The sequence below is a fragment of the Triturus cristatus genome, chromosome 10 (genome assembly GCF_964204655.1).
Source record: "Triturus cristatus chromosome 10, aTriCri1.1, whole genome shotgun sequence".
NCBI classification, from domain to species: Eukaryota; Metazoa; Chordata; class Amphibia; order Caudata; family Salamandridae; genus Triturus; species Triturus cristatus.
The window spans coordinates 644,421,142-644,446,787 of NC_140593.1; the positions used below are offsets into that span (position 1 = coordinate 644,421,142).

At 44.6% G+C, this 25,646-nt stretch overlaps 1 protein-coding gene across 1 annotated transcript in view; it reads right to left on the reverse strand.

Moving 5' to 3' along the window:
• LOC146789841 (cyclin-dependent kinase-like 4) overlaps positions 1-25,646 on the reverse strand; it is a 516,383-nt gene that overhangs the window by 175,876 nt on the left and 314,861 nt on the right. Inside the window, exon 5 of the mRNA XM_085632203.1 lies at positions 3,373-3,463. Coding sequence (XP_085488329.1) covers positions 3,373-3,463 — 91 coding nt within the window. The remainder of the gene's footprint in view (positions 1-3,372; positions 3,464-25,646) is intronic.

Sequence of the window (25,646 nt, forward strand, 5' to 3'; positions counted from 1 at the left end):
ATATTTTCTATGGCATTTCACAGGTTGGACTGTCCAATAATGGCACTCCTTTCAATGGAAGAAACAATAACGATTTTGCAACACCTCACTGTGGTCAAAAGCAAATGGCAGGGTGGAAGGATTTAATCCCAAAATCAAAATGACCTTGTACATCAACAAAATGATGGGAACTATGGTTTCTGGGGCACTCTATCAGATACAGAGGAACTATTGAGGCACCCCACATTGCACCACTGGAAAAAACCTTGGCTAAATTGTTGTTCGGAAGAAAACTATGCACTTGCTTTTCTAAGGGCTAGCTGTTGCTTTTTGTAACCGAAAGGGAGTGCTGAGACAAAATACCAGTTGGAAACAGCACATAAATGAATATGTGGAACACAGAAGGAGCGAGAAGTTGTCATTTTGCAGCAAAGGAACATGATGCTGGCCAAATCCAGAAGCTTTCACAAAGATGACTCAACATTCGACTTTGACTACACCTACATTATAACTGAATGTCAGGGATTCATTCTCACTCTGTGGACAGATAGTAACAACAGGCTGAAGAACAGATCTTACTGTACTGTAATGTGTCATCATAAGAACATGAGGAGGATGAACAAGATGACCAGACTCAGGATTGGTATTGCTTTTTGCTGTGGGGACTTTTGGCCCAATTTGAGGGCATATTAACAAGAATGTCAAGCAGTGCAGCACAGCAAGTCACCTTGCTGCGCTGTGTGACAGGGAAAGGGTAAGAATGTGTTGTAATTAAGGCAATATGTCGATTCCTGCCTCTTCCCCTGAGCTGGCACCCTTTTGACAGTCTAGCACCACCACAGGCACCCTTGAACCATGGTGCAAGGGTGCCTGCGATGCATGCAGGATAATGTTTGTGCCAGAAGGGACACCTTCCTGCACAAAAACAATACTGAGAGGCATATTCCTTTTTCTAATTGTGCTGTAGAATTCAGTGCACATAGAAAGAGGAAGTAACAAGAAGAAATTAAGATATTTGAACTTGTTACGCCTCACCATAGAAGGCATATCTTTTTGGCGCATTCCCAGGTCTACCAGTTCTGTACTTAAGTAAAAAACATGGAAGTTACGTGGAAACACCCACACAAGCCCATGGAATGCCTTCCCGGAGCAGAGTAAGGCAACACAGCAATTTGCGCTGCGTTGCCTAACTTCAGATTTATGAAGCCATTCAAGGTCAGTCAAAGTGGCCTTGCATGACTTCATAAATCACATGTAAGGTTTGCGCCACTCTTATACCATGTTGCGCAATACATGAGAGAGGAAATAAGAGTGGGAAAGCCCCGGTGAAAGGACATGGAGGTCATATCCTTAGTAAAATGGGGGCAGAACTCAGGACCTGACCTTCACGGCCTAAGCAATGGAGGGTTCAAACCCACCATGTTCAAACTTGCCAAACTTAGAAGCAAATGTTGCATAACTGCTCTGTGAAATACAAATATTAGACCTAGAGAAAAACAAAGAAATGTGCTGTTATTGATACATAGGAGCAAACTTCTTTATCACAGAAGCAACTTACAAGAGCAAAGAACTCACAATTTTTAGGTGAGGTTCATTTCAGAAGGGCTAATAAGTCTCTGCTGAGGATTTCTGAGCATTTCCCTAAATAGTACTGAAGAATCAAAAAGTAAGTGGGACTTACTAAGGAGGTGGTTTACAAAAAGCAGTAATGGTACATCCACCAAAAACCTGCCCGCCTCTCATTTCCAGTACCTTATGTGGAGGTAGGGGGATTGCAATTTTTCAAAAGGGAAAGCCAATGCCAGCTTTGTTATTGGGAAAATACTTCTGGCAGGACGGCTGCACTGATTAGGTGTAGCCCTTTTCACATTACTCTCACCAAATTTCTTTCAGTCCATGTATGCCATGTCAGCCATGGTGGCCCCAGACAGAAAAACCCCAGAAATATCCCCTCTGTGCTAGGAAATAGCTCCCATCTTGGAAGGTGCCTCTGTTATATATTTTTGAAGAAAGGCTCCCACTTTGGGGCAGCCAGTCTATTGAAACAATATAAGTGATAGAAGGTCATCGGACTAGCTCCTACCATGGACACAGGAGGCACTTTGGAGAAAAATGTACACACAAAGTGCAGACTTCACTAGATTCTGCACTCTACCACCCTTACAGATGCCAACACACCATACATTAAATGGGGAACTTCCTGATGGTTGGCTACTAGAAATCCACCAATCTACTGAGGAAATAGTAAGTCTTTCATTGCAGGATCTTCCACTGATGGAGAACCATCAAACAGACATATGACAGAGGCAATGTGTTAAAATGATTCCCCACCGGCAGGGAATTCTCTATATCCTCGCAAAGATGACTAATGTCTTGTACATATGAGTGGTTTTAGAGTTCCCTTCTAAATTACTATCTTGAAGTGGGAAACCTACCAGCCTTTTTGACGAGGTTCACATTTTGCATCACACTATGAAAGGTAATGCAAACAGTAAGATGCTACAGCATTAGGGTAGATGAAACATTTTTAAAAAATACAGACAAAGGGTATTTTGATATTAGTATACCCGTTTTTTGAAGGGTAACTTCAAATGTTCAAAGAAAGGCATTAAGAGTGAGGCAACACAGTATGCCTGAAATCTGATTCATTGTGCACAAACGCAATTGTGTTAGACATACATGCTAGCTTTTGGTTTACATACACCAATCCAAAATAAGCACACAAGAGTGTGCAGCTGATATAATTCAGTTTATTGGTATCATACAAATATGCAGTATTTAAAAATCACACTAATGAAAACATATGGTTTCTCACATAAGCCAATATATTTGATTTGCCTGCAAGTGGTTTACCTATGATTCACCAACATATATACAACACAAAGAAATTTTAAACCAGCATAATGCATGCAGACCAAAGTAACTTTTGTGAATTAGTGCAGTGTGCTCAAAAGGCACATCCAGTATGCTTCATACATGAAAACCTTTTCTATGTGAACTACTGTGGTTGATATAAAGCAATCTATATTAATGTAAGGCAATCAAATGTTGAATATTTTGGCCCCTCATATTGTGCTGACTGCTGCCACAATAGGTAGCCAACTAATCACAGCGGTCAGTGGGAGCAACTGTTGTCATTTTATGGGGAGCCAAAAAATTGTTGCAATGATGTGGGGTCCTCCATACACTACTGGCCCACCCTACTTAAGAACTAGCAGCACCATTGGTGAGGCCTGCCAAAGGGATGCACCAAGGCAGACAGCCAAGGATATTCCCTCCAAGAACCTTTATAAAATGTACAAATATTACAATAGTAGATATTCTTAGACACAGACCCCATTTTGGGCACAGTGGGGGCAGTAACTGCATGGTGCTGGGCATGTGTCCACTTACTGAGAATTCGTGCAAAGCCAAAGTCACAGAGCTTGATGATGCCCTGCTTTGTGAGGAGGATATTCTCTGGTTTTACATCTCTGTGAATACACTGAAAAACAGAACAAAAACCTGGTGAGTCCATCTGCAATCATCACAAGACATGTAATGACAGTACACTTCTCACACTGCCTTTGACTGCATTCACACAACTGTCATTGCACTCGCTGCTCATTATTGCAGTGCTATCAAAGTTATACTTCACAAACGACATATTACGGTTGGGACACTATTCTCCACATGCTGCTCATCATTTTATCAATCTTCTTCTTTGTCCTGACTTCCAAGGTTAAGTCTATCTCCGGGTAGAGACAACCACTTTTGTCCCTTCAAATACGTCCCCTCTTTTGACTTCTCCCAAACCAAGATAAGTAGCATATCCCCTCAATTCCTTATAATAGGTTTTGTTTGTTTCCAAAAGGCAGCTAAACAAGTTACTTACCTTCAGTAACACTGTTTCTGGTGGATAATATAGCCAACTGCAAATTCCTCACCTGGTGTATACCCCCAGGTGTTAGACTGGATCTTTTTTTTTTGCATTGCCTACAGAGGGGGGATTCATGCAACTCCACATCGACTCTGTAATGCCCCTGAAGTAACACCGGAGCACATATAAGTGCCACATCTGCACATTGATGTCAGTTTCTTTCTTGACTGTCCATGCCGTCGAAAGGAGAGTTTGATAGGTAATAAAATATGACACTGTTCTTATCACTAAATTGGGCCCTTTCTATATATGGAGACAAGAGTACATTCCACCAAATTTGGGGGGGCATGAGGAATCTTCAGTTAGATCCATCAGAAGGAGCGTAACCAAAGGTAAGTAACTTGTTCTGCTGATAGTTACTTTTAAAAGTAGATTCCTCCCCTTGTGAACATACACAAAAGTTGAACATACCAAGGTGGTAGGTCTGTTGAATGCCTGTGACCAAAAATCCCTTCAGGACTGTACAGGCAAAGTACCCTTCCTAGCATACCTGGCTATCAAGACAACAGTGCTTCGTGAACATGTGGATTGACGCCCATGTCACATCCTGACAGGTTTACAGAATAGCCCTTCCACATGTTAACCCAGTTGTAGCTCCCTTGGCTCTGGTCGAAAGAGCCCTCAGACCTTCCAGGCCAGTGCTTCTTTGCCAGTGAGTCACAGATTTTAATACAGAATACTAACCACCTTGATATTATCCTTTTCTGAACTGCCTTACCTTTCTTTGCCTCAGAGAACATATTAAGAGCTGCTCATACACCAGATGTTCCTTGGTATGATCAATGTAAAAGCTCAAAGTTCTTTTGGGGCCCAAGCGATGGAGCCGCTCTTGTCTTTCGAGAAGTGAGGTGAAACAAAGAATGCCGGAAAGGTGATGCATTGTCTGACATGAAGAGAGACATCACAGCCTTGAGCAAGAATGTGACCTTAGTCAGCAACACCAGTTTGCATAGGAAAATGATGGTATACAGTAGATGAACAGGCAGAGCTTGAAGCCCACCCACACAATGAGCTGAAGTTAAATCTAAGAGAAACACTGTTTTGAGAGTCAGTAAACACAAAGAGCAGCTGTGCATCAGATCAAATGGGGTACAAATAAGGAAAGTAAGAATCAAATTAGGATCCCACTGTAGCTTCACAAAAGGCTTGGGTAGAAACATATGAGCCAGATCATTAAGAAAACACATTACAACAGGTGATTTAAGTAAGGACGGTTGGTCCAGTAAATTCAAAAGGGTCAACACATAACTTTTAACAGTGCCTCCAGCAAGTCCTTTTTTAAAAAAAAAAAACTGTATTTATCATTATTCCAACATATACAGTAAATGTTATCTTAGCAGTTGTTCCTGATGAAATATATTAACAGTCCCATGCACATAGTGCTATCATAAACATTTTTTAAAACTTTATTTATCATTATTCCAACATATACAGTAAATGTTATCTTAGCAGTTGTTCCTGGTGAAATTTATTAACAGTCCCACGCACATAGTGCTATCAGAAACCATGCCACACAAAAATAAAAGGGAAATCCACAAGGTTACAATATATGACCAACACGAGTTAAATTATCTCTTGACACATCATCCCATAACAAGCAATCTCCCACCATCCGATTTACATGATATCATGAAAATAATACTGACCCCCTTGCAGGCTGTTCAACCCACGCCGTTCGGGACTATACCATCAGGAGTTTGGGTAGGGGCACCAGGGTCCAAGTTCTGCAAATAGATCTTGAGCGGGCTCCAGATATATTTTGGTCGAGACTAGGGTGGAAGCAATGTGGCATACAATTCACAATTTGTGTTGCAAAAAGTAAGACTGGCAAGCCATGCACTCTTTGTAGGAGTTAATTTGTTGCCGCATCGAAGCGCTTTCTCTCATTTAGCAAAAAGCAGTGCTAGAGCAATGATTTTCCGTAATATTCTGGGCATGTTATGGACATATCCTACAAGCGCAACCTCTGAGGAGGGGGCTATTTCCAGCTGTGTCATTTGCGAGAGTGTTTCAAAGACGGCTACCCAAAACTCCACAATCTTGGGGCAGGACCATGTCAAATGGGGGAAGTCAGCGTAAGGGCTGTTGCATTTCCTACAGTTGTGCGGCCTGGAAGGGTCAATCGCATGAAGTTTAGCAGGGGTCATGTATGCCCTCCATAAGTATTGAAGTGTATCAACTTATGCCTGCTGTTGAGGGAGATGTCCCTGGTTTGTGCACAGCAGTAGGCCTATTGGTTGTCAAGGATAGGATGCCCTAAGTCCCTCTCCCAGACAGCCCGGATCTTAGTGTTGTGGCACAGGATCCTGATTTATACAAGCCTTATAAAATTTCGATATCAATCGAGTCCCATCAGGGTTTGTAATGACGAGAGACAGTGGTCCAAAGGACTGCAGCTTAAGCGGGTATTCCGATATTTTGGAACGCAGAGCCCTGCGTACTCTGATAAAAATAAACTGGTCCATGAAGGTCAGGCTAGACACCCTGTCTCTACCAGCATTGTCAAAGACATGCCCATCCGGGAACAAGTCGCCAAACCTTACCATGGAATGGGATTTAAGTACTCGCAGAACCAGGTTCTCTTCTGTGATAGGGAGCTATGGGTTGTGTGCTATAGGGATGTCAGAGGAATACAGGGAGCCATGTCCTGTGATCCATGACAGTTTGCAACACGCCCAGCTCGTGGTAGATACAGTCTGAATATCCCTAGGGTCACGAGGAAAGCCCTGGGGCAGAAGGGCGGAAAGCAAAGTCGGAATTGCCAAATCAGACTCATGTCTCCCGTAGGGAATGCACGCATCTGGATAGTACCAAGAGTGGGCAAAGCTGGCCTGCGCAACCAGATCATACACTCTGAAGTCCGGGACCACCAGTCCCCCCCTTTCGTATGGCAGGGTCATGGTGTCCCAGCGGATCCTGGGTCGCTTGCCCCCCCAAGCGAGCCGGATGACGTGTGATCGGAGGGTCTTGAAGAAGCTGTCTGGGAGCGGGATGGGAATATTGTGAAACATGTATAAAAACCTTGGGAGAACTACCATCTTCATGAGTGCAATTCTGCTGGACATAGAGAGTGGAAGTTTTAACCTGGATTCTATCTGCGTTTCAAGGTTATATATAGCTGAACCGTAATTTAGCTGTAACATCTGATCCGTTTCTCTATGTATTTGTATACCTAAATACCTGGACGAGTCGTGACACCATGTCAGCGGGAATTTCCATTCCCATTCAATGGTGCCAGTGGTCAAAGGGAACAGGACGGACTTACTCCAGTTAACACCCAGTCCAGAGTATCCACCAAAATGAAGAATCTCTCGGATCAGTGGATCTAGATTGGTTTGGGGGCCGCAGACATATAAAACAATGCCATCAGCATAGAGTGACAGGAGCAGGGGGCCCGTTTGGAACTGTATACCTCTGTGGAGATGCTTCTCCTGAAAGTGGCGGACGAAGGGGTCTAATGCCAATATAAATAGTAAAGGAGACAACAGGCATCCTTGCCTGGTGCCACGTGTGAGAGTAAAAGGGGGGATAAAGTACCATTAATGCGAAGTCTGGCAGTGGGAGAGGCATACAGCAATGCCGTAAGGTCTATCAAACCCTTAGTAATGCCCAGTTTCCTCATTACGGCCCATATAAAAGGCCATTCGAGCTAATCAAACGCTTTTTCGGAGTCCAACAGGGCCGCCGCAGCCGGGAGCTCTGGAGTGAGTCTATGTAGTCCTGCAAACAATGTACGCAAATTCAGTGCGGTGAACCCATGGGGAACGACACCAGATTGCACTGACGATATGATGCGATCCAAGAGTAACGCAAGCCTCAACGCAATCATTTTGGCCAGGATTTTGTAGTTCAAATTTGGAAGCGATAGCGGCCTATAAGAACCGCAGCTCAATGGATCTTTGCCAGGCTTAGGTAGTAAAACAATTACGGCTTCGCACAGTATTGGGGCAATGATTTATTTTCCAGGGCTTTGTTGTATACCGCGAGAAGAGAAGGTGCCAGTATATTTTTATAATGTTTATAAAAAACGCCGGTGAAGCCATCTAATCCAGGCACTGTAGTGCCATTTAAGGCATCGATGGCACTGACAATTTTTTCCTGAGAGAATGGCTCTGCTAAGAATTTTTGCATATAATCCTCAAGCCATACCATAGCAATCTCATCTAAATAGGCCCTGCAGTCGTCCTCGTCCTGCTGCGCGCGCGTAGTGTATAAAGTTGTGTAATATCGACAAAACTCATCCCTGATCTCTGCTGTGTCTGTGTGAAGCTGTCAGTCCTCTGAATGAATGGTTGCCATGTAAGTCTTCCCCACACAAGGCTGCAACAACTGAGCAAGTGTATGACCTGGCCTGTCCCCCTCACTGTATCGCCGGGCAGTTGCATATTTCCCCAGGAAGTTCGTTTCACTCTTCGTCGCCTCCCGGAATTCTGCCAATAGCAACAGGTGACTGGCCTGCTTAATCAGGTCCGAGTGTACAAGTAGGTCCGTGTCTAATGCTTTCAGCCGGTCCTCTAAGCAAGCCAGTGTGCCACTCAATGACTTCAAAACCCCAGTGTGCTTCGCAATACATTCCTCCCATATGTACACTTTTAATGCCACCCAAACAGTCTCCCATGTGCTGACAGAGCCCACATTGAGATCAAAGTAAGTCATTATGGACTCTCGGATTTCGGCAGAGAATACCACATCGTTTACGGCTTGCCCTGGGAATCTTCACTGTCGCTCAACTCCCTCTGGCCTGGGGATCGGGATATGCATACAGACCGGTGAGTGGTCAGAATACGTTCTAGGCAGATGGGTCATATTGCGAAACCAAGGAAGTATGGTATGGGTGACAAGACAAAAGTCCAGCTGAGTCCAAATGTCATGGGGGGCTGAGTAATGGTGTAAGCAGAGTCGTCAGGGCTGCGCATGCGCCATATGTTGATTAGACCAAGGGAGTCACAGATGTCCCTAAGTACCCTGTTGGCTCGGGGGTTCACGGCAGGGGAAGATACTGTACTGTCTAGGACGGGTCATAGAAGTAGGTTAGAATATCCCCCTAAGCAAACATAATCAGCATCCAAGGAGAGCAATAAGGCATGCAGAAAGTGAAAGAAATCAGGGTCATCCACATTCGGCGCATACATGCAAATTAAAGCAAGGGTATATCCCATCAACCGCCCCATCACCAATGTGTAACGACCCGCTCTATCAGTGATCACTTTATACAATTGGAAGGGTAGACTTTGTGTATAAGTATGGCAGTTCCTCTGGAGTATGTGCTATAGTTCACAAAGTAGGGGTGCGCACCCCAACCACAGCCAAATTATGTAGGAGAGGAGGAGGACAAATGCGTTTCCTGCAGAAAAACCACATCTGCTTTATGGCGCTGCAAATAATTCAATACATGTTTACCTTTCCTAGTGTTGTTCAAACCCGCACATTACATGTAACAAAATTTACATCAGAAATGGTGGAAAGCCTACCCGCCATCATCACAAGTGACCATAGCTATAATGGGTATGAATGTGTTGACAAGTGCACGCAGAACATCATAACAAAACAATCTAGACAGAAAAAAGTGAGGCGATTGATCAAAATCGAACCCTACCACCCACCCACCCACCCACCCATCCCCAACCCCCAGCAACTCCTTGCTAGGCTAATTACCTCACAATAAGCAAAATACCTGACAACTTTGCCTCTTATGGGTCTGTATGGCAGGAATTACACCAGGTCACAAACTTACCCCAGCATCTGGCTTAAATATTTTTCGCGATGGTTGCCTGGCCGCTAAAATGACATCCACTACTTCAGGATGTTGGTTGAAGGCAGTAAACTGTTGCTACTCAAACTGCACGCATGTAGGTGTAGATTGTGCAGGCCAGAGTGCAAAACATTGCACTGCTGCTGTGACAGAAGATCCTCCTTAAGCAGCAGCCTGTTCGGAGGTCAGATGCTCACGCCCAGAAGCTATGGGTATCACACTTTTCTGGCTCAACAAAGAGCCACTAGGATGATTTGGGCATGTTCGTTTCTGATCTTCTTCAGAACTGTGGGCAGGAGAGTCAGATGCATCAAAGCATAAAAAAGTTCAGAGCTCCTTTACAGGTGGAATGAGTCTATGAGAGAGGAGCTATTTGAGAATAGCAGCGGGCAATAGTGTTGACATTGCATGCTCTCTGAAATGGTGAATAGACTGAGCCACGTTTCTCCCAATTGCTGTCACAAATGGCAGCTACACTCGAGGTAGCACAGAGCATCGCTGCCATTTGTGACCTGCTAGGTGTCGCAAGTTGAGTTTGTCTGCCCTGGCGTTTAAAGACCCTGCCAGGTGGTTCACATCCAACAAGATGCCCTCTTGACAAAGGACCCAGGACCCACTCCGCACTGCTTGTCCTGCATGGAAACCATTTTGTCTTGTTCAGTTTTATAATACTCAATGAAAAATGAGGCCTGTACAATGAAAATTCATGACCGTTGATAAAGTATTGTTTTGTTACAGTAAACAAGCTTGAAACACAATGATGCAAGGCTTGGTCAACTGACAGCACTTGTGATTATCACAGCTCGCTAGCTCAGCAAGAACATACTATTTGTGCCTAATAAAAATGAATGTGTCCATCTGTAACGCAACCGGTGCTAATGTAAAGAGCTCTGATACCTTTGTGAGATGGACTAAGCCACGCCCTATTTACAACACTAAGTTAGCATAACCGAGATCATAGTTAACAAGCAAGCTTGTCATTTCTGCTGCGCTGCACACGACACTGTTGTTGTGTGTTATTCATTTTGTAAAATGCTGACTCGACTTTGCCTTACAGGATAACAAACTGTTGTTGCACATTCTTATCCGTGAAATGTGCCCTTGGTCTGTACATCATGCAAAGAACGCGTCTGGGTCACTAGAAGGTACAGAGTGTTGTGTTTAGATTGATCGTAGACACTTGTTAGACATATCATGCATACAGCTGCCAATATTTGAAGGACATGCGTCTTTAATATTGCAGAACAGTTTGGTTTTACATTCATTCAAACAAGAAGAGCTGATGCATGCTGTGAGAGCTGATCCTTTGATGTGATTCTACTAAGCTGATCTATATGGTATGGGGTCCCCCCTGTTAGCCTAAGAGACCTTCTAATAGTCTAATAATAATAATGTATTAGATTATAGTGAAAGGAGTGTGGCCGTATACCACTGTCATTAATAGTATGATTGCTCCTTTCATTCTATATGGTATTGTAATAATGCTAATGATTCTGATCTGTATTGTTAGTCTGCTAGTGTTAGCCAAAGTACTGCATCTTAGGATGCGAGGTTTATAAAATAAACTCTTCAAACTTTACCGTGTCTGTATTATTATGTTGTGGACTAACAAATAAGTACGAACAGGTATTTCGGATTCCCACCACTCCTGAGAAATATCTAAGTCGCTTGTTCTGGTTTGTCTATACATTGGGACCACCTAGCTAGATTTAGGTTAACGAATGAGATACTCCCGCAGCATTGGGCCTCAAGTGCGCGTGAGTTGGTGGAGCTAAGCAGGAAAGATCGGATGGAAGGAAAAGCTGCGGTCAGCCGTGCAGAGGATCTGTATGCATATGCCCGGCCTCTCTAGGAAGTGAATGCAGCTGGTTTATTGCTTTTCCCGCCTTCGTGAGACCTATCTGATTTTCGGAGGTTACGGAGCTTGTCAGGGTGAAGCAGTCTTTGTTTCTGACAACTTCTTGGATTTAAAGGTATTTCATTTCTAAACAGACGGAGAGAAGAGCTGGAGCACTCATCCCGTGTCAGACACTGTGTTTAATTGCTTTTCTTTCTCGAGAGAGTCTTAGCAGTTTATTCTCTCGTAGCAGCTTTCAGTCTTCGTTTCATGCTGTGTTTGGAAACAGCTGATTGCATTGGTTTCTTCGCGTAAATAAGTATCCGTCCTTTACTACTGCGCTGTGCCTTTTAAACAGCGTCCTTGTGCTCATTTCAAAGGAACATTTATGGGGCATTGACGCAGTGATTTGCGTGACTTTATTTCTGCCTTACATTTAATCCCGTGGTACCTGCTCTTTATCTCTCAGTGTGGAGCCTTTTTTGGGATTACGTATTTTGGAACTTTCATTAAGAGCATTGCTGCTTGTCGCATTGTGAGTACATGAACCTAGACCTGGTGGAGATTTATTAACTGCACGAGCACGCCGTGAGGAGAACGGCTCAACACACGGGCTCACCTGTTCGCCCCTTGCACCACGGACACCACGAACTCTGCTACCATCACTGCCGTGAGGGGAACGGCCCTTTGAAAAACTTCAACCCCCAGAGTGCTCAGTCCCGGGCGCCCACTGCTAACGTCATCGCAGCGCCCGGGCTGCATTTAAGCCTCCCAAGCGCAAGGGCGGGCCCGTCCTTGCCCGTCATCGCCAGTTGGAGCCAGGGCAGGGCCACCCCCCTTAACTTGTATGTTCCATGTATGTTCCTGGATTCTGCCCTTCCACTAGGACTGTTGACTAAGGTACTGTGAAAATTTCTCTTGCCTCTCATTGTGGGAGCATTTTACACTCCTTTGTTCCCTCCTTTCTTTGCTTGCTGTCATTAATTCCAGCTTCCTTCACGCTGTGTGGGCATTGCCTCATAGAGGAGCGTTTTTCTTTTCTTTTCTTCATTGGTCAAAGCCGCTGTTGGGATATAACAGGGGTTGAGGGTTGAGGGCTGCGAGCAAGAGGGCTGGGACTCCATTTTCTAGGAGCCCCAGGTACCCGCGCCCGCCCCATCTGGGCTGCTCTCCCTCCTTCCCCACCCCCGCACCCCCGCACCCAAAGACCGGGTGAGCAAATACCGGCTTACCTTGTACTCTCTGGGACCTCCTAGCAAACCTGGTACTGCCATCTTGGATTCCTTGAGGTCACTTAACGCAATTCTGCCCACGCCTCGCGGAAACCGTAGCCCGGATTCCGCTGTGCAGAGGGGCGCTTTCCTCACTGGATTAAAGCTGCTGTTGGGGAAAAACAGGGGCAGAGGGCTGCGAGCAAGTGGGCTGTGACTCCACTCTCTAGGTGTCCCAGGCACCCACGCCCGCTCCATCTGGGCTGCTCTCCCTCTTCATCCCAGACTTCTCATTTTAAACTGTTTGATTGTAAGTTATAGTACTACTATTCATTTAGTTGTTTCCCAGAACCCATATGATGTCTTTGCGTTCAGGGAAGGGTAGACAGGTTACCGTAAAAACGAACAATGGGAAAGCCACTGGAACCTTAGACGATTTCATAACTCGGGCAACTGTTATCCTGGAAAAAGAAATAATCCTTACCGAAAAGCGCTTGTCCTTAGATCTAATAACAGGCAAACGCTCATCCCTGGGAGATATTGCCTTTAAAATCACACCCAATAAGGCACCCACTCCCGAGAAGAATGCTGATAGTGCAGATAGCAACCTAGAGGCTAGTCCAAACCTAGTGGCACTCTCTGACTCTCTGACAATTATGATAGCAGACCCAGGGGATTCCCAAATTGAAGCATCCACATCTACTCTTATACCTATTTCATCAGGTACTATGGGGGATAATGCCTTAGACGGCAATTTGAGCAGCAATGGGCCCATCCATATACAAGATCAAGTAGTAGACTGTGAGCGGGAATCAAACAATCTGAACAAACGTAAAAGAGGGGGAAACCATAGAAAAGGAACTAGAACTAAGTCAGCGAAGCCAACGCCATCTAAAGTCCCGACAAATCTAACCAAACAAAAGGGCACTCACCCAGCTGACGCGGGACAGAAAATCTTCTCATTCAACACTAATAATAATGATCGTCTCTTGGGGGTAATTGAGAAATCGGTTCAGATGCTTTTGTTGCCTGTTTTAGAGAAAATTCAAATTGTTAATCTAAAACTAGACCAACTGGAACACCTTATCTCTCTTAATGCTGACTCCCTTGAAACTCTAGTAATTAAAAACAAATTACCCGAGGCGGGGGGTACTAATAACTATAATAAAAACAGTATCGCCAATAATAGTAATTTAAAGAAAGGGGAAGTAAATAAAAATGCCAGCAAACCACCCGAAACACTTATACCTGCTGACCCTAAGGCAGCATCGGTCCCCTTAGCACGAACAAAATCTGTTCCTTTAGCTCGTACCAAACCTGCAGTGGTGGGCATTGTGGGGCCCCCTAATCAAAATATGGGTAGCACAGCACTAACATCAGAAGTTCTTACTTCCAAACAGGGAACCACCCAAGGGTCAAAACAAACATCTTTGCAGGGGCCTGCAGGAAATAATGATAACGAGAGAGCACTTAAAAGGAAACCACCACCTGTAAATTTGCCCCCAGATTCAGCTCCTTTTATGGCAATACTCACAGGAGTACCCCCAGTTTTGTTCAACAAAATGGAATCGAACCAGGAATTAAAAAACAAAGTAATATACTGGCTCAATAACAACAGACCACTCCCTCCTGAATCTAAAACAAAAATACTTAGCGTACGCAGAGTTCCCTGGGTGGGCCCAAGTGATAAGGACCTAGAGGGGGACTGTATTCTGATCAACTTCAGTGATACTTGGGTAAAAAATATCATCTGCGGTAAACCAAGATTTGCTAGAGCTGGGGATATTCAATGTATAGGTCTAGAATATTTTTATCCAAATTTGCATCTTCCTCCCGCGACTTTGCTTTATAAAAACACTGGGCAGACATCAAACAGTGAAACACACCATGGGTGGGACCGGAGAAATAGAGCCGATTGGCCAATCCAAAACAACTGGGGCCCCCGACAACAGTGCGACGGTTTCTTTAGGGGATCAATTTATAACAATAACAACCCCTTGCAAACCCGGCATAATGATCTGAGACCACGATTCCAAGGGGAAGACTATCTAGGACGGTTTCCTAGTAATATCCCCCTAAGAAACCGCTTTGATGCACTTGCAGGGTTGGAAGAGATAGACTGACTATCATTGAGTTCTCCCGGCGACACAAATGCTCTGATATCAGGAGAGCCGAGCCAGAGGGAGAAGGGAGAAAACTGTGTTGATAATTCACGGGAAAATGTTTCTGTTGGTGATGATTGTACATCCAACCCCCAAGTTCCTGAGGCTGGCCACACTAAAGAAAGCGAATCAAGTCCAATCATCTTAAGGCATAATCCGGAAGCACTAACTGAATTAGGTAGACAAAATCAAAGTGCTGTAAGGATGCGCCTTATCTCCTGGAATATCGCTGGGCTCGCCTCAAGATTGGAGGACGAGGCATGGCTAGATTTTGTGGGTGACTATGACATCCTGTGCTTTCAGGAAACTTGGAGCCGATCCACTCAGAACATCGAGGGCTATCAAGCTTTTAATACCCTTGCGATACCCCCACAAGCGGGTAGGGCAAAAGGGGGCCTAATGATGGCAACATCCTTAAAACTATGTAAACTTGTAATTTCTAAGATAGTTGATTCCCCATGGTTTCAAGTGTTAATGTTGGTTAATTTGTTTCCTGAACCATTGCTGCTGATTAATTGGTATTACAACATCTTTGACAACAAAGAGACAAGCGTAATGTTGAATTTGGAGGAGGCCATAGCCAGGGCACGCCTCGCGCAACCCCTACTATTTGTCATTTGGGTGGGAGATTTTAACTGCTCATTATGCACCTACGGGGACTCGAAGGCGTGTGGTTTAAGTGACTCCCATGACCAACCCCTGTTACACTTCAAACATACACCACAGGGGGACGCTCTAAACAACATCATTATCTTAAATGATCTATGTATAGTGGAACCCTGGGTTGGTCCAAATTCTGCTCCAATACCGACGTTTCAGGGAAGTAGAGGTATGATGAGTTTTATTGATTTTGTAATTGTCTCTAGTGGACACCTCCATCATGTTGACAAGCTGGAAGTAATCGCTAATGCTGCCAGTGATCACAATCCTCTAAATGTATCCTTGCTTTGTCCCGTTAAACCCAAACACTCTGTCTGGGAGCAACCTGTAAAGTATAGTAGGAACAAAGGTATTACACTTAAATGGGGCAAAATAGACGCGGTAGGTCTTGAGGCTGAGATCCTAAATAGATATAGCTCTGAGTTCGAGGCATGTTTAACACCTACAACCACACCTGAAAAGGTTATAGGGAATTTTGAATCTTTATGTGGGTATGTAGCCGAACGCCTCACAAAACCAATTGGTAAAAGCAAAATGCTTGGTCCTAGATGGTTTGACGCCGCATGTTCGGCAACACACAGATCCTTGAGAGCGGCATTAAAACAAAAACCCAGGGACACAGAAGTGGTTAGAGCATCTAGACTGGCATACAAAGAAGCCATAAGAACAAGGAAGCTGGACCTAAAAAACCAAGCTTGGGAAGATTTAGAGAAGGCCTCGGAATTGAAGGACAGCAGGCTCTTTTGGGAAGTTATTAATCGCCCCCTTTTTACAAGTAATGGCAAGGATAACATTGTGATGCAGATTGCATGTGAAACATGGGAATCACACTTTGGGAAGATTTTTAACCCACATGGTACTCTATCCAATGAACCATCACAAGGAGATGTTAGGGATTTGGTGGTCTCTCAGTCTTCCTTGTCCTTGAGCGCGTCGTTCACCTTACAGGAAGTGGAAGATGCTCTGTCGAAAGGCATACCATTAAAAGCACCCGGCCCTGATCTAGTGCCTTTGGACTTTTTTAAACATAATATTAAGGTTTGGGCCCCCCTGTTATTAAATGTTTTTAGAGCAGTCGTTATTAGCCGTATTCCGGCATCATGGAAGGAGGCAATAGTGGTGCCAATTTTTAAGAAGGGCGATAGATCAGATCCCCGATGCTATCGCCCAATTTCATTAATTGATGCATCGTGTAAGATATTGGGTAGGGTCATTTTAGCTAGATTGGAAACTTGGGCAGATTCGGTGGGCCTTATTGTGGATTCCCAATATGGGTTCAGGAAAGGTAAAGGTACTGTAGAACAGTGCCTGAACCTGGCCCTGATCATAGGTAAATACATGAAGGCAAGGAAATCCTCCATCCACCTTGCCTTCATGGACCTTTCAAGTGCATTTGACACTGTGTGTCGGAGCAAGTTGTGGCAAATGATGGAGGTCATGGGCTTCGAGGAACCCTTGGTCACCTTGCTCCGTAGACTCCATGAATCAACTACTGTAGCCATAAGGTTTGGGCCAGGGGGAGAGAAAACTAAGTCTATCCTCTCAACTGAGGGCGTCCGACAAGGATGCATATTAGCTCCTTTTCTGTTTCTTGTGTACACCAATGGCCTGGAAAAATATCTGTTGGATAATTGTTATGACTTTCCAAAGGTCAACGGCAGGAGCATTCCAATGCTTTCTTACGCCGACGATACGGTACTTATGACACTCACAGGAAACAGTATGCAGCACTGTCTTGATGCCTTCCACAAATTCATGTTGGACCTAGACCTTAAGGTTAACTTTGCCAAATCCTTCGCCATGGTCTGTGGCCCAAAGGGCACTAAGACTAGAAAGTTTGTAGTTAACAACTCTACCATTGAAAAGGTTGAAAACTTTAATTATCTGGGTAACCTTTTTAACAACAAACTAAGTTGGGCCCCGTTAATGCAGACCCGAGTTCAAAGTGCTAGTCGCTCTATAGAGAGTCTGTTCCGTTTCTGTGGCAAACTAGGACAAAAACCTGTCACACATTTAAAAACTTCGTATAAAGCTAAATGTTTGTCGGTTGCTACTTATGGGGCAGGAGTTTGGGGGATTGAAAGCCCTGACTCACTACAGATTATGGAGAATAAATTTTTAAAGCGTGTATTGGCTACTCCATCAGGCTCCTCAAACAGATTTGTCCACAACGAATTAGGTCTAAGTTACGTGAGTGACACCATTCGCCTTTCCCCTTTATTGTTATGGGGCAAAATATGGCAATCAGAGGACTTACAGCTTACTAGAGATATCCTCCGGGATTGTTTAAAGTTGGCAAACATGAAACAGATCCCCTGGCTATCTTATGTAAATGAAATGTTTCATAAATTAGGCCTGGGTGACATATTTGACAACCCCGAAAATATACAGGGAAACATCAAAGCTGTAATTAAAACAACTTATTGGAAATCACCGTTTGTGAATTCCCTGGTTAGCCCTTATGCCCCTAAGGCTACTTTGCTGCACCAGTTTTATTTATCTTTTACAAACCATGTGCAATGGCGATTCTACTTGACAAGGTTTAGGTTACACACCCTGCATTTTCTCTTTGCGTTTCCTAAACAGGGGGGTTGGTGTGAGAGACTGCCACCCTGTCCTTGTAATGACAAAGATAGCCAAAGCACGATGCACATTGTTCTTTTCTGTTCCCTATATAAGGACCCGAGAATCAGGTTTATTAAGCCGATCCTTAAGGAAAAGCAACCATGCCATTATGAAGAGGGCTATGATCATTTACTATCCCTATCTTCACCTGGTGTTTGCTGTGCAATGCTAAATTTTATACGGATGTCACTTTTGATCAGGAAACGTTACGGCTAAATCGGGCACCATGAAGTTGACCCTTGATTATCTATATTGTATATCATTGCATCGTGATTTTCTGATTCTCTATTTGTTTTGACCGGCACTTTAATGTATGCCCTGGCATGAAGAACCAATGAAATCATTTAATTTGATTGGAAGTAACAGCTATGGGGTTTTATTTGTGATTATTTTAGCTAATGAATTTTAACAGTTTAGTGTTATAATTGTAAGAATGCCTTTTTAAAAAATGATTTTGAAATAATGTTTGTAAATGAAATTGTTTGACTTTTATGATTCCTTTGTTCTGAATCGAATAAAGTTTTTGAGACTGAATGAGATACTAAGCTAGTCGGATAAGGGGTTCTGGGTTCTGAGGGGAGTTTTCTGGTACACCACAATTCTCTGAGGTCCTGGTCTCCTGCGCATAGTTCTGTGCAAAAGCAGAATCCCTGCAACATGGTGCACCTAACGTTTGGTCTTAACGTCTGAGACGCTTTAGTAGTGCTAGTTTTAGTCCACAACAACCCTCGCTCTCGTTTCCGGAAAACCTGAGTGACGGTTTAACCTACCTAGGTTTAGACCAAAGGTTCTATCAAGCTTGAAAATTAAAAAGGTTATAATTTTTGAGCCCAAGTGCTACTGTGAATATCGTTGTTACTCTTTAAGGAGTCCTTATGGCGGTTAATATTCCCGCTCATAGTAGGGTTCCTCTGCGCGCTCATTTGAGGGCGTATGGGGTACCTGATGACGGGATGTCTGTAGTTTTTGTGGTCAGTGCTGATACCACCTACCCGTATGAGTTGTTTTACTCATGGGTGACCTTTGCGGAGGTGGATACGGACGATAATTTGTTCCACGAATATACAGCCTCGGCTATACCTGCGGCTTATGCCCCATATCGGACTCTGGAAATTCCTATTTCTGCCTGGCAGCATACAATTTGGTTTAATGGCGCCCTCCCCCATGAGGTCGTATCGGCGAGAATGGGCCCGTTGTCAATTGCAGGGGCTACATGGCCGGTACTGGCCGGATATACTCCACACCCACGCTACCTAACGGTGGGAGTGGGTGATTTACGAACACTACACACAGCCCTGATAACGGTCCATAGGGCTTTAGTGCAGTATGTGTCACGCACAGTTCAGGTGGGAGCACCTGCGGCTGCTGGACACGGGGTGGATCACCATCACGCGGTGGTGATTAGCCCTGTTATGGTTAACGCGGTTGTCGGCAAGCGCCCCCTCAGTAAGGATGAATTTCCTTACTGGCTTGCGGAAAAATTTGATCAATTAGAAGCCGTGTTTCCAAACACTACACCTGTGGATAAACACAGGATACTCACCATTACTTTGCCGAAAGACCTGGTCCCTGAACTTGTTGATTGTGACAATTGGGGCAAGGTCTTTGCTGCGAAATATTCGAAGTGCTACGGCACTCCGTCTATGGCTGTACTACCCTCCGTCATCAAGAAAGTTCAAGAAAGTCATGGTGCGGAGGCAGCTATTGAGTTGGGAATGAGGCTTGTCGACAGTTTCGATGTGGTTTGTTCCATGGTAATGGGCAACCTCAAAGGAGATGCCATGCAGTTCCAAGTTGGTAATATGCTGGAGCTTGTGGCTGATGCCGACAAACCTAGGCAGTTCGCAAAAATTATCGCGAAAGCCTATAGGATGGTTGGACGTAGTGCCTTAGGTGTGAAACCCACCATCAAAATTCCAGATTTAGTGCAACAAACTAAGGTGAGTTCGTCTACAAAATACGAAAAGCCCAACTTTCCTCAACAAAGTTGGCGAGCCAAAAAACAAGAGAAGCAGCAACAGAAACAGGTTTCTCGTCCTGCCTCACCAGTTCAGTCGTATAGTGAACGCACTTATGATTTGCGCGATCGTACTCGTATTAAGTCACCTGATAGATTTCAGGTTTCTGAACAACGCTCTCCTCGTTCTTCACAGGAAACATCGACTTCGCACTCTGGTGGTGGAGAGCGTGGAAGAGGAAGGGGCACTCAAGGTCGAGACCAGCCCCGCCAGACTGACGGTAAAGGCCAGCAGGAAGACGCTGCCAGACCACGTCCACCGTTTCAGAGAAAGAAAGTTGCTGCTATCTCAGCGAGATATGCCTCAGATGGTCAGGACACAGCTTCGGAACCTGACATGGGCACTAACGCTGCTAGACAGCGCGGCGGAGGTTACATTAGTGCGGGAAGCATTGCGTCCGTTTCTGGAGGCGACAGCAACTGACATTTATGTGACAGTTGAAACTGCTGATACTCGCGTAGCCCCCCCAGAAAGATTATTTGAAATAGTCCTTAATATTGAGGGTGACATACAACGCAAAATTAAAGTGGTTTTTTGGGATAATCTTACCACCACATATGATATTCTTTTGGCGGAGAAAGATTGGCCTCCGGCTTTCATTTTGGACGCCCCTAGGGGAGAGGAAGTTATACTTCCTGCCTTTGGGCACGCAGTGCCCACGGAGGAGTCTAATAGGTTGGCCGGGGAGTGGGCGCAGGTGCTTGCGCCTGCGTTATATCGTAATCAGGTTGGCTGGGATAAATGTTCTCCCAATCACGAGATTCCATTGCGATCCGATCCCCAGCCTCAACCCCAATATCCCATGCGTCGCGAGGCTAGACCTCACGTCGTGTCCATCCTTGAACAATTGGAATATCAAGGAGTGATTGAGACATGTGTGTCACCCATGAATAATCCTTTATTCACTGTAACGAAGCCTGACGGGTCGTACCGCCTAGTTTTGGATTACCGGAATTTAAACTCACATTGCCGGACGTGTGCGGTACAAAATACTCATAGTTCGGCTCTCGTAGATAGTCTTGTGAGAAAACGTTTCAAAACTACGCTCGACTTATCCAATGGTTTTTATTGCCATAATCTGGCCCCTCTTAGTTATGAGTGGACAGCATTCACATCGGGTGGCAAACAAAAATTGTTCAAGAGGCTCTCGATGGGCTATAAAAACAGCCCTGGAGTTTTTGCCGCTCGTGTGGTCTCTCTCTTGGAGATGGTAGACCCAGAGGCATACTCGTATGTCGACGACATCTATCTGACAGACGACGAGTTGCTTCCACACCTTGCTCGTGTGGATAACATAGTGACTATGTTTGCAGACTTCGGTTACAAGTTTAACTTTAAGAAGTCGCACATTGCTGAATTTACAGTGTTGTTCTTGGGGTACGAACTCAATAATGAAGGTCGAGGCTTGGCACCGCAGTTCCTTGAGAAATGCGCAAACCTTCGTATCCCTACGACACTGAAAAAACTACAATCCTTGCTGGGTTTTCTGAATTTCGGTCGATCCTACATTCCTGATTATGCCCAGCGTATCAAGACACTTTATGCCTTGATACAACCAACTTATACCAGATCTTGCTGGCTGCCAGAGCACTCGTTGGCATTATATACTTTGCAAACTGATCTTCTTACAGCGAAATATCTAAAAACTCGTGACAACCACACCAACCTGGTCATTAGAATTGTTCCAGGCGCGGAAGGTTTCACATACTTAACGTTCAATGAGGGTGACACAGTCCCCATTGCTTACAAATCTCATCTGTACACTTCGGCTGAGCTGCGATTTTCCACTGTTGAAAAAGTCTTGACAGCAGTTCAGATGGCGATCCTGAAAGAACGAGCGCTATCACAAGGAAAGCGCATGCTGGTGGTAACAACGTTTCCTGCTCTTGAAGCAGTCACTAAAGCTAGTGTACCAAATTCTAAGGCTTTGCATCCAAGGTGGATACAATGGGCGACCTCCTTAGCTTCGCCTGACGTCGAATACATCTTTGACGCGGCGTTGCAGACTCAAGAGAGTTTGGAGTATGAATTCGTTCATCCAGCTCCACAGTCTTTGCGCCCTATCGAGGAATACCATTGTGTCATATACACTGACGGGTCGGCGCAACCCGCAACTGGATCAAGGCACGCTTATTCAGCGGCTTGCGCAATTGTAGTCGGTACTTTCGTGAATGGAGAGTTCAAATCTGATGCAGTGCATACGCAGTCATTGGGTGATTGTACCGCGCAACTGGCGGAGCTTCGTGCTCTGGTGCTTGCACTTGAGTTTGCTGATCACAGAGTCACTACTCTTATAGTGAGTGACTCTTACTACTATGTTCAATCTTACAACGACAATATACTTTTTTGGATTATGAATGGTTTTCGTGACTCCAAAGGTTGCTCAGTAAAGCATAAAACGATTTGGGCTCGAGTGTCAGAACTCAAAGGGAGTCTGCCACTTGTGGATGTAATTCACACTCTTGGTCACCAACGAGTTGGTGTCCATGCTGTCGGTAACAGTTTGGCTGACAAGGCAGCTAAAACAGTAGTGGCGACATATTTAGTAGCAGCAGTTACAAGATCAAAATCTAAGATAGATGCAGACATCTTAGCAGCTATAGCTGCTTCGGAGACAGGGACAAACTTCCCTCGAGGTTTCCCTTCTCGATACCATTATCACCGAAGTCCTGATAACGTCCCATTAGTGAGGATTAACGATGTTGGTGATAGATTGATTCCCAACGCGGACTGCAGACCAAATTTGATAACAGCTGCCCACGAAGGAGTTGCGTCAGCGCATGCTGGAGTGTCAGCAACTGTCTCTCTTTTGCAGCAACGTTACTGGTGGTACGGTTTGTATAAACAAGCGCGGGCTTATGTACTTAATTGTGACATTTGCCAGCAGATCAAACCTTCTTCTGTTGCGCGTCCACCTCCAACGCAGCTGCATATATCTAATCAACCACTAGCGTGTGTTTATTTAGATCACTGCGGTCCTTTTACCTCTGATACTGCGTACAAGTACATCTTGGTTGCAGTAGATTCGTGCACACGTTTTCTGTGGGTGTGGCCACAAAGGAGTGCTGATGCCAGGACTGTCATCAAAGCATTGCGTGTCTTTATAGGGAGTTTTGCGTGTGGTACCCTTCACTCTGATCAGGGCCCGGCGTTCGCCTCTAAGGCTTACAAAGAGGCTATGAGAAGTTTGGGGGTCCAAGTCAAATTTTCGTCTCCATACCGGCCTGAGGGAAATAGTGTTGTGGAACGGATGAACCGTGACCTAAAGCAATCGTTGACAGCCAAGGTGTTAGGTACAGGCCGGAACTGGCTTGCCCACTTGTATGACGTCCAACGTGCACTTAATAATCTCCCTAGAAGGTCTCTGGGTGGCCGGACCCCGTACATGATGCTCTTTGGAGTGAGAATGTTTGTTCCGGACCTTGATGGTCTAGACATGGCGGCAGCTGCCGCGCCTTTTGACCTCGATGACCACTGTGCTGTATTACAGAATCTACAGGAAGCAAGAGACACTCTAGCAAAGGAACACGTGCCCTCTACATCTGAAGAAGCGCTCCTGATTCCGGTGGTCGGCTGGCTGCCTCGAGTTGGTGATCTGGTCCGTGAGAAGGTGGAGAACAAGAAGGAGTTTGGCCCCTCTTATCGTGCACCAGTCCCGGTGCTTGGAGTATTGGGTACACGTACAGTTGTTTTACCACCACTTCCTGGTTGCAAAGAAAAAAGGTACATTTCAATAGAAAATGTCAAGCTACACAGGGTGGCCGATTCTCCATAGTATGACACCTTCGGTTTCCTGCCCTTCAATGCTGAGAAACTCTGTTGTGTTGCCACCCTCTATCATCGTGCCTGAAGTTTCCATTGAGATGATTACAGTTAATAATCCGCCACCTACTGCTGGTGGTTTGCCCGCTGATCCTGAGTATGCTTATCCTACAGAAGTCGCTTTGCCCCTTTTAAATACAACAACACTTGCCCAGTCCCAGTCTTCCTTTGAAACTGAATCATTGACTTCCACTGTCCCTTCCAAAATCTCTATATTTTTTGCCTGGTTCAAGAGACATTTTTTGGTTGCACCTTGGACTTACATCTGGTTGGTGCTGATTTGTATTTTTTTATTCATGACAATTGGCTTTGTGGTAGTGTTTTTTAGACTTATCAATGGACACTACCTGAATGAACGTTCTACAATTCAATTAATTGATGGTACTTTGGCCCCCCATTCCTCATCGCACATCATGAAAAGAGACCAGACGTTTGTGAATATCACCGCCGGGCCTGTACGTGATGGGATTGCTTGGGATGCGGTGAACTTTCAAATTCATGGTCCCACCGAAGTTATTATTGTGCCAACTGTTTTTCGTGTTTCTATGGGTGATGTAGTTAAACAAAACATCCGCTCAGATGATTGGGATGTACAAGCAATAGAAGCACTGTTTTCTGATTTAAAATATTATGCTGCATTTGATGCTGAAGATCTGCATTTAAATACTGCGAACTATGATGAGCAGTTTTGTTTTCAACATTATGGCACACATTTCCTACACAGAGCAAATACTAATTTTGTTAATTTCACACAATGGGAACATTGTCCTGTCCCTGTGCCCGGCAGCTCTGCCACTTTATTGAAAAAATTCACATACTTTTCTGATTTTAGTGTGTCAAACCCTGAGTCTTTTTATTTTAAGGTAGCGGTAGAACCCACTTCTAAGGTCAGACTGACACACACAAAATTATTATATTCCAAATCCTTTATGGAGGAATTGGCTATTGGAGGTTATGACGTATGGAAAGCTTCTATCGATCTTAAATCGGGTTGGGGCACTAAACCGTGGCAGGTACAAGGAACAGAAGCATTGCATCGTGCCTGTCTTATCCCTAACCATATTTTATTTTTGAATTCATCTATTTTTCAGACCACCTGTTTTGGATTGGCTATATCTAAAAAATTAATTTCCCCCTCGATCCCTGATCTGGGTGCTTATCCTGGTTGGGAAAATAACTCAGATCTGTCCCTTACTATGTTGCAGTCGCTTGTTTCCAATGGCACCTTCAATATTTCAACATTGAATCCTGAGGGTTGGTTGGTATGGCAAACAAGCTCAGATTCCTGTCAACGTCGATTTCTGGATTTGGCTCCGGGGTATACACAACTTAGGGTTGAGCCTCGTTTCACATCTTCACACACGGTGACTACCTACTCTGTAGGCAAGTTATGTCAGTCATGGCTGCAACATTCCACGTTAACTTCAGTTAAGCTTCATTTGTCACGTTTAAATGAAAAAATAGATTTGAATGATTTCATTAAGGGTCCTGTAAATGGTAGATCTAAACGATGGGCTTATGCTATTTACAATGAAATTTGGAAGTTGTTGCAAATTGAAGCTGCTTCTAGACTACGTGCTATTGACCAGGCCAATATGGAAAAAGTATTGGCTGTGATAGATAATAGTATTAATACATTGTCTTCTAAAATTTATACATTA